This window comes from Pinus tabuliformis, chromosome 8 (assembly GCF_031772625.1).
Source record: "Pinus tabuliformis cultivar Carrire ecotype Pingquan chromosome 8, CPIR1, whole genome shotgun sequence".
Lineage (NCBI taxonomy): Eukaryota > Viridiplantae > Streptophyta > Pinopsida > Pinales > Pinaceae > Pinus > Pinus tabuliformis.
This window is the reverse complement of record NC_142294.1, coordinates 1,355,990,347-1,356,003,544: the sequence shown is the minus strand read 5'-3', so window position 1 is coordinate 1,356,003,544 and position 13,198 is coordinate 1,355,990,347. Positions and strand designations below refer to the sequence as shown.

The 13,198-nt window shown below is 33.6% G+C and overlaps 1 protein-coding gene across 1 annotated transcript; it reads right to left on the bottom strand.

Annotated features, from left to right (window-relative positions):
- Nucleotides 1-7,616: 7,616 nt before the first annotated feature.
- LOC149240521 (protein DETOXIFICATION 48-like) lies at nucleotides 7,617-10,761 on the bottom strand. Its single transcript, XM_089367320.1, has 2 exons — nucleotides 9,914-10,761; nucleotides 7,617-9,172 (listed from the first exon to the last, which is right to left on the bottom strand). The coding sequence occupies exons 1-2, from the start codon at nucleotides 10,175-10,177 to the stop codon at nucleotides 7,826-7,828; spliced, it is 1,611 nt and encodes a 536-aa protein (XP_089223446.1). The 5' UTR covers nucleotides 10,178-10,761; the 3' UTR covers nucleotides 7,617-7,825.
- Between the last annotated feature and the right edge of the window lie 2,437 nt (nucleotides 10,762-13,198).

The window sequence follows — 13,198 nt, the reverse complement described above, 5'->3', positions numbered from 1 at the left end:
TAAAGCTCCTATATGGTATTTAAGGTCCTTTTCTGTGTCCCTTCATTTGTAGAAGCTACCTTTAGAGCTCAAGTCCTAAGTTTCCTACCCCAACCAATGCTAAGGAAATAAAAATCATGCTTAGAGCTCAAAGCCTTCTAATGATGCGCATATCCCAACTAAGAAGGAGATGATATCATGACACTCTCGAGACATTATTGGTGGTGGGTTAAGTCATTATTCATTAAGTTGCATGCCTAAAATCTTACCTTAGGTCCTAATGCTAAATGTTCCTCCCTTGACTGTGTCTATCACCCCATGACCTAGAACTGGTGCTCAAATCCTTCTATTAGTGTCCATATTGAAACTTGAATGAAAATTATCCCACAATGAGATCATATATGGTGCTTTGAGGACTCCATGATGACTTTTGAGCCTTAGAAGCTACATTTTACATCTGAAGAGACAATTTTATCAATTAGTCTTGCTACAAGTCTTAAAATTGCCACTTTTCCAAAAATCCTAATGGTGACAATATGTACACTAAGAGGAAATTAATACACTTTCTAGGTCAAGTGTGTAGGTTCAAGGTGTTTTTTTTTGCCTTGGATGTCAAATTAATTATTCCTCAAAGTTAAAAAGCATAAATTTCTTCCTACCACCATTTTGAGGAGCTCTTGATCCATAACATGTGATTGAAAGTTGTAATGGTGCACATAACTCCACTTCGAGGCCAAGTACCCCTTGCATAGGTCATGTGATTTTCTTGTATCTTACTTCATATAATATTCACTTATGGCCTAAGACCCAAGTTCCTGCACCCTCCCCCCACCAACTATATCTGGGACACTTATGCCCATATGTAGTTCTAAAAACTTCATAATATAATCAATATCTCCACTTGGACAATAAGGATACGCTTAAGGGTTCATATGGAGTGGATCATGGCGTCATTCTTGAAAATTGATTTTTAGAAGCTTCCTTTATGGTGTAAGGTCTACATTTCCTCCTTCAAAAAAATTTAGGTCCAAATAATAATGTACCTAGTATCAAAACCCCTAATGGCATTCATATCCCTAGTCAAAAGAAAGGATAACCCTTAAGAGGCATTGTGTGGCGGTTCAAGGTATTTTCATAGTCATGTATTCCAAAAATATTAATTTAGAGTCCAATAATTTTGTTTTTTCCCATGACCATGTCAAGGACCTTAAGACTCATAACTAGTGATCAAAATATTCTAATGATGCACATATCCTTTCTTACAAGAAAAGGATACCCTCAAGATATCAAGTGTGGTGGTTCAAGGTGTTGGTTTAAGGGCATTGATACTTGCAAGAAACCTCTATGATCTATGACCCAAGTTTCATACCTTACCATGTCAAGAACGCTAACACCCATACTTAATTCTCAAATCCTCTAATCCCATTGGTATCTCCACTTGGAGGTGAAGGGTATACGTTGGGAACAACAATTTACTCCCAAAATCACATGTACATTATTATGATTACATGCACGCTTTTAAGAATGCACACATTTTTTTTTCTATGTAGTTCATGGACCCTAGAGATCGGTGACCACTACATCCATGGAATATTTGTACAAGGAAGATCAAACTAAAGAAATCACTTCCTTCTTACTCAACCACATAACCTGACCTCTAGGGTGGAAAGAGAATTGAACTCATGACCTCTCAATAACAAAGGTGCTTTAACAATGGGGACTCGACAAATTGAGCTAACCATTGGGGCTAATGCACATATGCTTTTAATAACATGTTCATGATTTTAAGAATGTGCGCACGCTTTGGGGAATGTGTGCAAGAACATTTGGGATTGTGTTTGTGTTCCTGGAAAATTAGATAGCAAACATGTGTGGTGGTTTAAGGAGCACAAGGTTATATGATTAGGAATTTATATGCATTCCTATGCAAGTAGTTACAACTTTTTAAACCATCAACTTTGTGTAAGCATCCCATCATTTTATAAAAATTGTTATAAATGTGTATAATGATCATACAAAAGCATTCAAACTTTATGAGATTTTATTTAAAAACTATTAAAATCAGAAATAAATCAATCTTAGTATATATAATACCCCTTTCCCCTTCAATAATATTTAAAAAAAATGAAAAAATTCTTACCAAAAGACAACTCGTCACAATTTGAACAATTTTTTTACTATAAAATAGACAATTAGATGTACCACTAGATTCTAATCTCTATTATTATAACCCCTAGATACATGCAACTATATGCAATCATTTTTATGATTTAAACATAAAACCCTATACTTATATTTGCTTTACATTTTCATTCACTTGCGAAGCATTTTTGTGAAACCTTCTACTCACATTTTCTGTACATTTTTCACTAGCTTGCTAAGGCAACCCCTTAGGAAAATATCACACTTTAAACATTACAAATTATTCATTTCCTTAATTTATTTTTAGTGGAATTTCTATCATTCTTCTTAAAGGCATTTCAAAGTTTAGTTTTACAAAAGCCCATATAAGTTAAATAAGTGGGTGTCAACAAAAAGTTAAATAAGTGGGTGTCAACAAAAAGTTAAATTGATAAATTGACATAAATGTTATAGATTCTTCATTGAAATAATATTTAAATGTTTTAATAAAATATTTTAGATATTTAATTATTATTATAAAGTGGAATATCTTTTAATAGCATTAATAAAGTTAATATTAGTGGATATCAATTAAAAAATTTAGTAAGTTGACATTAATATAGATTTATTTTAAGTATGGATCTAATATGAGTGGAGAATGATCAAATTTCTTCACCTGTAAATTTTTTTAGAGTGCAAAATACAATGTGTATTATTCATTGTTTAAATTGCATTTTGAATGTTAAATAGAGTATATAGTACGAAATAAAAATTTTAACCATAATTTTTTTTCTATATATAAATATATATGAAGTTGAAATCCACATAAATTAGTTAACATAGATCTTCTATTAGTTTATTTAAATTTCTTGCTAAAATATCTTTGAAAAGTATAAAATTTAAAGATTGGATTCACACATTTTTTTTACTTCTAGTTACTTTACAACATATTCATTTTTTTAGTTATATCGGACATTATTTTTCTATTTAGAACATAATTTTTAATTTCTATTTCTATTTTAAAGAGGCACAGATGATGGGACAAACTTACACTGCCTCTCATATTAACCTATAGAATGAGCTTCTCTACTCAATATTATTTTGAATGAAATATTTTAAATATTTAATTATTATTATAAAGTGGAACACCCTTTAATAACATCACTAAAGTTAATATTAGTGAATATCAATTAAAAAAATTAGTAAATATCAATTAAAAAATCTAATAAATTAACATAAATATTATAAAAAAGTTAAGTTCATAGATTTACATAAATATTATAAATTTTTATGGAATATTGTTGATAAAATATTTCAAAATTTTGAATATTTAAAAACAAAATATCTTTTAATAGTATTTATAATAATTTTATTTCTTCCCATTCACGGAAAATTATTTTTTATTAAATTTTTAAATTTCTTATCCTAAACCTTACGAGTATTATTTATAATATTGTTATCCAAATACTTGAGTATTATTTATAATATTATTATCCTAATACTTATGAGTATTATTTAAATATTATCTTAATATTTATTAGTATTGGCTAAAAATTGTTATAATAGCACTTATTTGTTTTTTTTAAATTGGCGGGGCTAGTTCCCTACAAAAGCATCATGGGCCTTCTTTTTCTATTACAAATACGTGTCAGAATTCCGCTGACAACCGTCAAATCATTTTTTTGATAATTCACCATGGGTCTGAATATGTTGCAGCATGCGCAGCTCCGGGGAATCGATCGCGGCCATGCTGCAGCATGCGCAGCTCCGGGGAATGGGCCATGCTGCAGCATGCGCAACTCCGGGGAATCGATCGTGGCCGGGGGTTGTGCAAACCATCCGCCCCGAACGTTGCAACATGCACTCACGTGCCATAATAGCACTTACTTGTTACATTATGATAAAGATTAAATAGTATATTTTATATATTTATAATATTTATATATTTTAACATAATAATAATGGGTATAAAGTGTGTTTTAAAATTATTTTTGTTTGGTTAAGAGTTCGGTTTTTTCGAGTTTAAGTAAATACGCATAGTTTAACGAGGCGGAGAAGCTCCCCGGAAAGTTATAGAAATTCTGGTTATATTTAGAGAAAATCCAGCAAGAATTTTTGTAAATGGAAGTTATAGTTGTTAAACTTCAAAATTTTAGCTGTCATAGATGTTTTTGATGGTGCTGAATCTATTTCCACCATCAAAAACACGATTCAAACACTGCCTCTACAAGATTTTTTGAATTTTTTTTCCTGGATTCCGACCACTTTTGGCCTTGCAGGAAATTCCTCCGCCTCATTAGACCACTCCAAAGAAATATGTTAATGGCTCAAGATCTATAAGTATCTCGTAGGAGTGAGAGCCTGCAAGAAATCTGTTAACCACCCAAAACCTAATGACATTGTAGTAGTGAAAGCCTGTTCCTATACGAACCACTAACGAATTATTCCAAGTGACATGATTTTCCTTAAATAAAAGTTGATAAGTCAACTTGCATTCGGGGATAACATCTCATTGCTAATTTGACAACTATTTAGAAAAAAAACGTTATGGTCTATTAATAATAATTATATATTATACATAATTGTCCGCTAAAAATTCAGTGGGCTTATAAAAGATTATAAAAATGGCATGACTTACCATCACAAGGCCTCGTGGTGATTGTGCATTATTCTCTACTTTTGATAATAAAATATTAATCTAGGAAAACTATATTTAACGGAAAGTAGAGGGTATAAACTTATCTACTTTTTGTGTTCAAAAAAGTAACATGAAAGTATAAGTTGCTATTTTCAACGAAGTATCATGCGTAACATGAAGACTGAAAAGTTAAATATGGCAGAAAATAAGTGATATGCACACACAAAGTCAAATAAAAGTCGCATAACATTCTTTTTTGGTTGAGGGTTTGCCACCGACGATGAGGACCACATAGTCTGAGACAAAAAAAAATGCTAAATGATTCTCCTCTTCTGAAACAAAGTGATATGCAGTACGGTGAGAACACAGAATTTGTATATTGTATTATATGAGTAGGCGTGCACCAAAACATTTCAACTATAGTGGAAGGACCTTCTTTTTAAAAAAATGCCACTAACTATCAAAGATAATTCAATAATACGCACAGGGAAAGTCAACTAAAGCAGCATGAAAGTCTAAGGATATTCCTGAAATAGCACTATCTATCAAAGATAATTTAATAAGCATTATAAGATTTTATTGAATAAAATATATTATTTAATAAAGTCAATATGCATGTTGTCAGAAGTAAGTGAATGAGTGCTATTTTAAAAATTTTAGGATAATTTTCTATGAGATTGTAATGTTTTTTTTTGTAAGCTAAGGTAAAATTCTATTACTTTAAATATGGAGAATATATAACCAGAGGCAGGTCACTACCCGCCTTTAAGGAAAACCGGGTAACACCGATAGTTTGTAATGTTTTTTGGTTTAATTATATTTTTAAATAAAAAATAAATTCAGTTTTTGAAGAATTTTTATTGATAATTCAATAATGCATAGAGAAAAAATCAACTCAAGTAGAAGGAAAATATAAGGTTATTTTTATTATAAAATAGCATTATTTATTTAAAATAATTTAATAAGTATTATAAAAGTTGAAGAGTAAAATGTATTATTTTAAATTGGTTATTTAAATCAGCTAATATGCATATCACGAGAAATAAATGAACGAGTGTTTTGTTGGAGTAATTTGATGAATACCTTCTTTTAGAGAAAAAAGCTTCATAGATTATATTAAGTCAATATAAAAAATCATGATAGGATACAAAAAAGAGCAGCTTGTGAAACCACGAAACAAAACCATCACTTGACGGAAACATGAATACCTTTTTTTTTATGAGATTGGAATGTTTTATTTTATTTTTTTATTTAAGGAATTGGTAATTGTGTTAGTTTTATATTTGCATTTGATTCCAATGGCTATCATTATAAATTTTAATTAAGTATGTAACGTCTGTTTTTTTGGGGGTTTGAATATTAGACCTATTTGCACATAATAATTTATTTATACGGCCATCGCAAGTTGCGCTGCACATAATACATAGATCCATTTTAAATACAGATCTAGCATGAGCAAAGAGGATCCAATCGCAAGTTGAGCTGCACATAATACATAGATCCATTTTAAATACAGATCTAGCATGAGCAAAGAGGATCCAACTTTTTCACTTGCAAATATTTTTTATGAATAGACATTATTTAAATGTTTTGCATAGTTATTTAATTTTTAATTTTTTTAGATTTAAAAAAAAAAAGAAAAAAAAGAAAAAAATTGGCAAACATGACCAAAATTTCAACTTTGATGACTGACGCACATGGTCACACATCATATGGGCTGTAGAATGACCATCTTTCTCAATTAGAAAAATAAATATAGTTTTCCAAAAATTAAATTTACAAATTCAACAAATAAAAATTGTAAAAAAAAATATCTATAATTTTTTCATTATTTATAATCTAATTTATAAAAAGAATAACAAATTTTGATTGTTAGACTATTATGAAGTAAAAGCAATAAATTTAATAACTTAAAATTACTAGCATAGCCATATAAATTAAATGGCTCATAAATATGGATAATAGTCAAAACACTTATGTCATTTAATTTATCATCCATCTAATTTATATAACTTTGAGAATTTGTAGTCAAGTCTCACTAGCACCCGATTGAGGATGGGCTCAAGGCCACCCAGGATCAAATCTTACGGGGGGTGGTTGTGCAAGGTCACCTAGGATCAAGTCTTACCGGGGGTGGTTGTGCAAGGCCACCTAGGATCAAATCTCACGGGGGTGGTTGTGTTAGGGGGAAGATACATGTGGTTGTGCAGGCCACCTAGGATCAAATCTCACAGAGATGGTTATGTTAGGGGGAAGAGACATGCTAAAAAATCCAGTCAACTACCAAAACGCTCCTCAAGCCACAAGTCAAACTTACAACTTAACAAACAAAAAAACATTAAAACCTTGATTTTATTTGTTAGATTATACATACAACCAATAATATTTTTATATATCTAAACTATGTATACATTTATTTATTTATTTCTAACATTAATGAGTAATTCATTGAGTAATCTAAATAAAATTAAAAATAAAAGCAAATGACCACCACTATAACATCAATAAACCATTAATTTTAATTATTACTCTTATTTAAAATAAAAATAAAAAAAACACCTATTCCAAAATATTCCACTTCAATAAATTTCCCAATTTATAAAGCTTTACCCCATTTATAACTGAATTCATTACAAAGGGCACAAAGTCGCATCTGAGACTGCTGCAAAGTGGAATATAGACGAGCAATAGTCAATGGAAAAACATCTAGTTGGCACTAACTTTCAACAAATTTCATAAAGGAGAATAGTATATTATTAGTAAAATATATAACCAAATCATTGTTTAAATGGCAAGCGTCATGAACAGATTTTAAAAGACTAAATCATTATATAAAAAGTAACATATATTACAAGACAGATTCCATGATGCCACCGGATCTTTTTGGGTATCATCAAGGAAAGTAAACAGAGACAAACCGGACTGAACCATTATCTCAACCAGTCAATACATACAATGATGGCCTAGGGGATGCATGGACAGTACATTTCTGGATTACTTTTTCCAGCTAAATCTGCAACGTTGACAGTCGTTGAGCTATAACAGTGGCCTCAGAAATGAATTCCATAATTCTGCTTTCTGGTGCGATCAGCCTTTGTTGGTAAGTTCCATCGCCCTTTGGGCCTGTGGAGTCCAATCGATTCTCAACAATACATACAACATTAGAGTAATGCAGCACGCCTGAGCCGCAAGCAAACCCAGCCACAATCCAACAAATTCAAATTTCAATACAAATGCCATGGTAACTGCAACAGGCATACCAATGAAATAAAATGCACCCAGATTAATATTGGCGCCGACGGTGGGCCGAGCGCTGCCTCGCAGAACTCCACAGCCTGTTGTTTGAGGACAGTTACCCAGTTCGCAAAGCCCTACAATGGGAAGGGCCACTGATACCAGGGATAAAATCTCTTTATCATTCGTGAACATTTTACCCCATCTGTGACGCATGGTTACAGTAAAACAAAGGGCTATGAAACTCGTTACAACTGCACATGCAATGCCTACTATCATGGTCAGCCGGGCCTTCACAGGTCTGTTAGCACCAAGCTCGTTTCCTACTCTAGTTGAAACTCCCAGGCTGAGTGACGAGGGAAAGATGTAGAGCAGAGCTGTGGTTTGAATCAGAATTCCCATGGCTGCCACTGTTGCCTTTGGATCTAACAGTAGCCCACATAGAATTATCATAATCTCGTACCACCACCATTCCAAGCACACAGATGCGCAGCTTGGAATAGCCAGACTCAGAAGCGATGCCCACCCTTTCAGGCATTCTTTTGATGGCATTTCCCAGGATTTCATATATGCACCAGATAAATAAAGATAACATAATAATGACAATACCATGGTAAAATTTGTCCACACCGCAGCCAAAGCGACCCCCCGGACCCCCATGTGCAGATACTCCACGAACACAAAATTTAGGGGAACATGAAGAATAAGAGCAATGGCTGCAGACCATGTGAGAGGCACTGTCATGTTCTGAGTTCTCAGGTAAATCCTGAGAGGCTGAAGAAAGGCCTGTGTTATTAGATCTGGCAGGGAGAAGACAATATATGTGCTTGCCAGGCTAGCAATGCTTTCATCCTGGCCGCACAGTAGAAGAATTCGTTTCATATTACACCACAAAATTCCAATGGGCACTGTAGCACAGAGAAGGAAGAGAACTGTTCTTTGGAGTGTGAGACCTATAAGAGACCACCTTTTGGCTCCAAAGGCCTGGCCACATATGGGCTCCATTCCCATGGCCAACCCCGATATGACAGAATAACCTGTTATGTTTGCAAAACCCATGGAAAGAGAGCCTGCTGCCAACTCCAACTCTCCAAGGTAACCCAGGAACAATGTTGACACCATTCCTCTCAAGTAGAGAAGAACCCCCATCAGTACCATTGGACCGGTAATTCTGCCCAACTTCACCATCTCCTCTGAAACCTGCAAGGATGTGGATTATATAAATTGTTAACCAAAAAAAACAACAGAAAAATAAACTGAAACAAATAACTCCTAAACTTCATTAGGTGAAAACTAAGGGGAAAGAGATTAGAGCTTTTTTAATTTCAATAACAATAATTCAATTACATTTTATTACATACATTTTATTCACACTTTGTAAAAATAAATTTCATTACACTACCTTAGATCCAATACCATGAGTGGGTTATAATACCATGAGTGGGGCAACTTTTATGATGGGTTATAATAAGATGAGTGTGGACAATCTTATAATGAGTTATAATATCATAGTTCTTGACAATTTTTAGAATGAATTATAATATCAGAGGTGCCAATCATGTTTTTCTCTATTGCTGATTCCCTGAATATTTGACAATTTCCTGAATATTTGGCAATTAGAACAATACAAAGGAAATCAAATAATTGACCTGACCCATATCCATTACCAAAGAATCAACCATCAATATAAAAATGCCCACAATGTTTACTTTGATTTAGACTCACACCCAACCACACCCACAAATTTTACTTTAATTTGGACTCACAGCCTAACCACATTTATTTTATTATGGCTAGCTCCCCTATTTTGTAAATTGTTAGCTACCCTATTTTGTAAATTGTTAGAAACATGATTCAAGTTACTTGCATAAGGAGACAGAGTAATAACATTGAACAAAGTAAAATAAGAAATCCTGCAAATTGAAGGACAATTTAAATCACCTCATTAAGCGTTGGCCAGCGCTTGATCTCGTCAGAATTACAGGTCGATTGCTGTTCTTGCGATTCAAAGCTGTAATCTCTCTGTTCTTGTAGAAAATTCTGCTGTTCTTGCGATTCAAATCTGTAATCTCTCTGTTTTTGTAGAAAGTTCTTTATGCTGGATATGCTACAACGTTCTTCTAGCTGCGTCTCCCCATGATGGCACAGATGGAGATGCTCCTCATCATTTCCAGTCGATCCAAACATGGCAACAATCTCACTCATCAACCGAGAGCAACGAATACAAACTATGTAATAATTCCCCGGACAAATATCAAACTAATCAGCTTCCACTATTATTGTGGCTAGAGAAGTACTAAAATTTATACCGTTACCGAGTGATGAGAAGGCACAAACTTTGTTCTAGAACAGACTTTGTATGGATACAGAAAATCTATAAAGGCCTTCAGAATTTAGATAATCTGAGGCGCTCACTTTTAAGCCTTTGTACTTCAAAACAGAGTAGTACAAACAAAAAGAGAACTGAGGCTAAACATACAATTATTGGGAGAACTGGAGGCCCAATATCATGTTTCTCTGAACTTCTGAGACTATCATCGAACCGTTGAGGGAAACACTACAAACTCAGCTTATGATGCACTGCTTATGGTGTGCTATACAGGTGAGAAAATACAAATTATTAAAACTATAGGTTCCCCTCTCATCTAAATGTACCTCTGTTTTTTTGGTTGTTTGCCACAAATATTCAAATAGATCAGTGGACAACCTAGCAAATTATAACCACTATATGCCTTACGCACGTTCAGATTATTACAACACATAAAGAAGCAGAATGCAGAGTTTGGAGCTTTCGTTAGAACCAGATTGCACTAAATGGATGCCAATTTTCGCTTAATCTATACACTTGGGAGCTCTGTGATATTTGAAACGTGGAGAATCGAATCCAAGTCTGTGGGACATGCAGGAATATGAGAGGATAAGCATTATCTAATTATTCTATGTTGTGAAAGTTTTTGGCAGAAATCATGTGAAACAATTCTTTTTTAATCAAATCTTTATATTCTCAGTGCTTTGAAAAATTTGGAAGGTATTTGAATTATGCAGAATCTATATATTAAACTTATGATTTTTAACAAATTTTTATCCAAATTCAAACATATTTAACTCAAAAAAATAAGTTGGAATATATATTTTTAATATAATTGTTTTTTTAGTATTTTGAAAATTTGATTAGTTATACAAAATCCAGATTTCACCATATCTTTGTCTTATTTCAAACGATTTAATTTGGAAAAAAAAGAAATTCAAAGGAACTCCTAAATGTTGAACAATCTCATGGATGTGGTCCAACGGTTAGGTGGGGAGGTTTGGTCTCAACAAATTTCATGGTCTAATACTGGACAGTTCTATGTATGCCTTAGAACACCAGTGAGACTACTTGCAAATCCATTCCAAACACCAAAACCGTAGAGGCCTGACCCCTCCAGAGATTTGAACACTGATTCCAACACCAAAACTCCCCAGAGATTTGAACACCTGTGATTCCAACACCAAAACTCCAAAGGACTGAGTTAGTGATGAGACTTGCTTTCATACTGCTTGTATCCTCCTACACTACCTAAACCTCCAGAGATTTGAACAATAAAGGGTCATCTTAATGGAACTGTAGATTTAGATTATCCGAGGCCCAGCTACAACGTTTAGTGATGAGACTTTCTTTCATATTGCTTGTATCCTCCTACACTACTTAAACTTCCAGAGATTTGAACACAGTCCAACACTATTTCTTCAGTTGAAGAAAAAAAAACTTCATTATAACAAATACAGGGCCATAAAGCCATAATATAATACAGGGTCATCTTAATGAAACTGTAGATTCAGATTATCCGAGACCCAGCTACACAGTTTAGTAATAGACTTACTTTCAGATTGCTTATATCCTCTTACACTATCTAAACTTCCAAAAATTTAAACACACTCAAACAAAAAACTTCATTGACTATTTCTTCCATTGAAAAAAAAACTTCATTATAACAAATGCAGGGCCATAAGGCCATAATATAATACAGGGTCATCTTAAATGCAGGGCCATAAGGCCATAATATAATACAGGGTCATCCTAATCGAACTGTAGATTCAGATTATCGGAGGCCCAGCTACAAAGTCAACGGTTAATTTTGTGCCAGGATCCTTTGACGCCCCGATTCAAACTGTCGGGTCAAGCTGAGCAATACTACAGTGTCTCCATTGTGATTAGTTACGTGTCTGAGGTTTCAATTTTGGATACACGTCAGAGCAATGAAGAAAAGGATAGCAGAAGTCTTGGGTGGCTGTCAGTTCAGAGCGTGATATCGTCAACTCTGGAATATATAAAGCTGAGGGGCCAGGGCAGGGCACCAATTACTTCAATATCTTTGGCTCATCGTCCTTTAACAGAAATGGTGCACTCAAATTCCCTACAATCCGTCGACAGGGGGACAGGGACAGTGAAAATAACACCTGAATATATTTATGTAGATAAGACTAAAGGCTATGTCGAATCTGAAATAATTGAGAAGATCTTAAATTCATCGATTTCAACTTAAACATTCCTCGACTGGATTAAAAAATACTTCATGATTTGGCAACAGCAGAACCGCAATATGCTGAAATGAAATAAAAACAAAAAAGCCGCTGACCATAAAGGTTGTTAATCATATTTATGGTACCCTATATCTAATTTTCGTGTGCGTGGTGTGATCTCACTGTTCCAGCGTTCTGTGGCCTTGTTGCCTTGTGAAGTTGTCAAAACGTGAGGCATAATGCTCTTCCCTGGTTTTTCTATAATCATTCCCTACGATATCGTTTCTAGAGCTTTGAATGGTTGTTTCCTTAGAGAGTATTCATGAGAATATAATTTGAAATTGGGCCCTGACTCAAATAGTTAGTACTCTATACACATGCATATGCTTTAATCAATGGATTTCAACGACCCTTGTCATGTGAAGGAGATGATCAACTAAGGGATTTTTTTGGTTTAAGTTTAACACACTTCTCATCAAAAGGAGATGATGGATTGAACTTAGTGTACATGAGATGGTGGATTGAGCCTGGGAAAAACACTTATGTGGTTTTTAATTAGTGAATATATCAAACAACACTCAAGTGGTTTTTAATTACTCAATCTATAATTTATTAGTTGATAAGTTAATGTTAGTTTCTGATTAGGGTTGGGTGGATTTTTCTAACCTACTTGTATGTATCTAACCAACCATATGATGGACCATTACCACTTTAAAGAAACTT

Excerpts from the sequence above, each read along its gene's own strand:
- LOC149240521 (XM_089367320.1), bottom strand. The coding sequence starts at position 10,177 with ATGAGTGAGATTGTTGCCATGTTTGGATCGACTGGAAATGATGAGGAG. Across the intron at positions 9,173-9,913 it reads GCTGGCCAACGCTTAATGAG|GTTTCAGAGGAGATGGTGAA; the intron begins GTGATTTAAATT and ends ACATCCTTGCAG.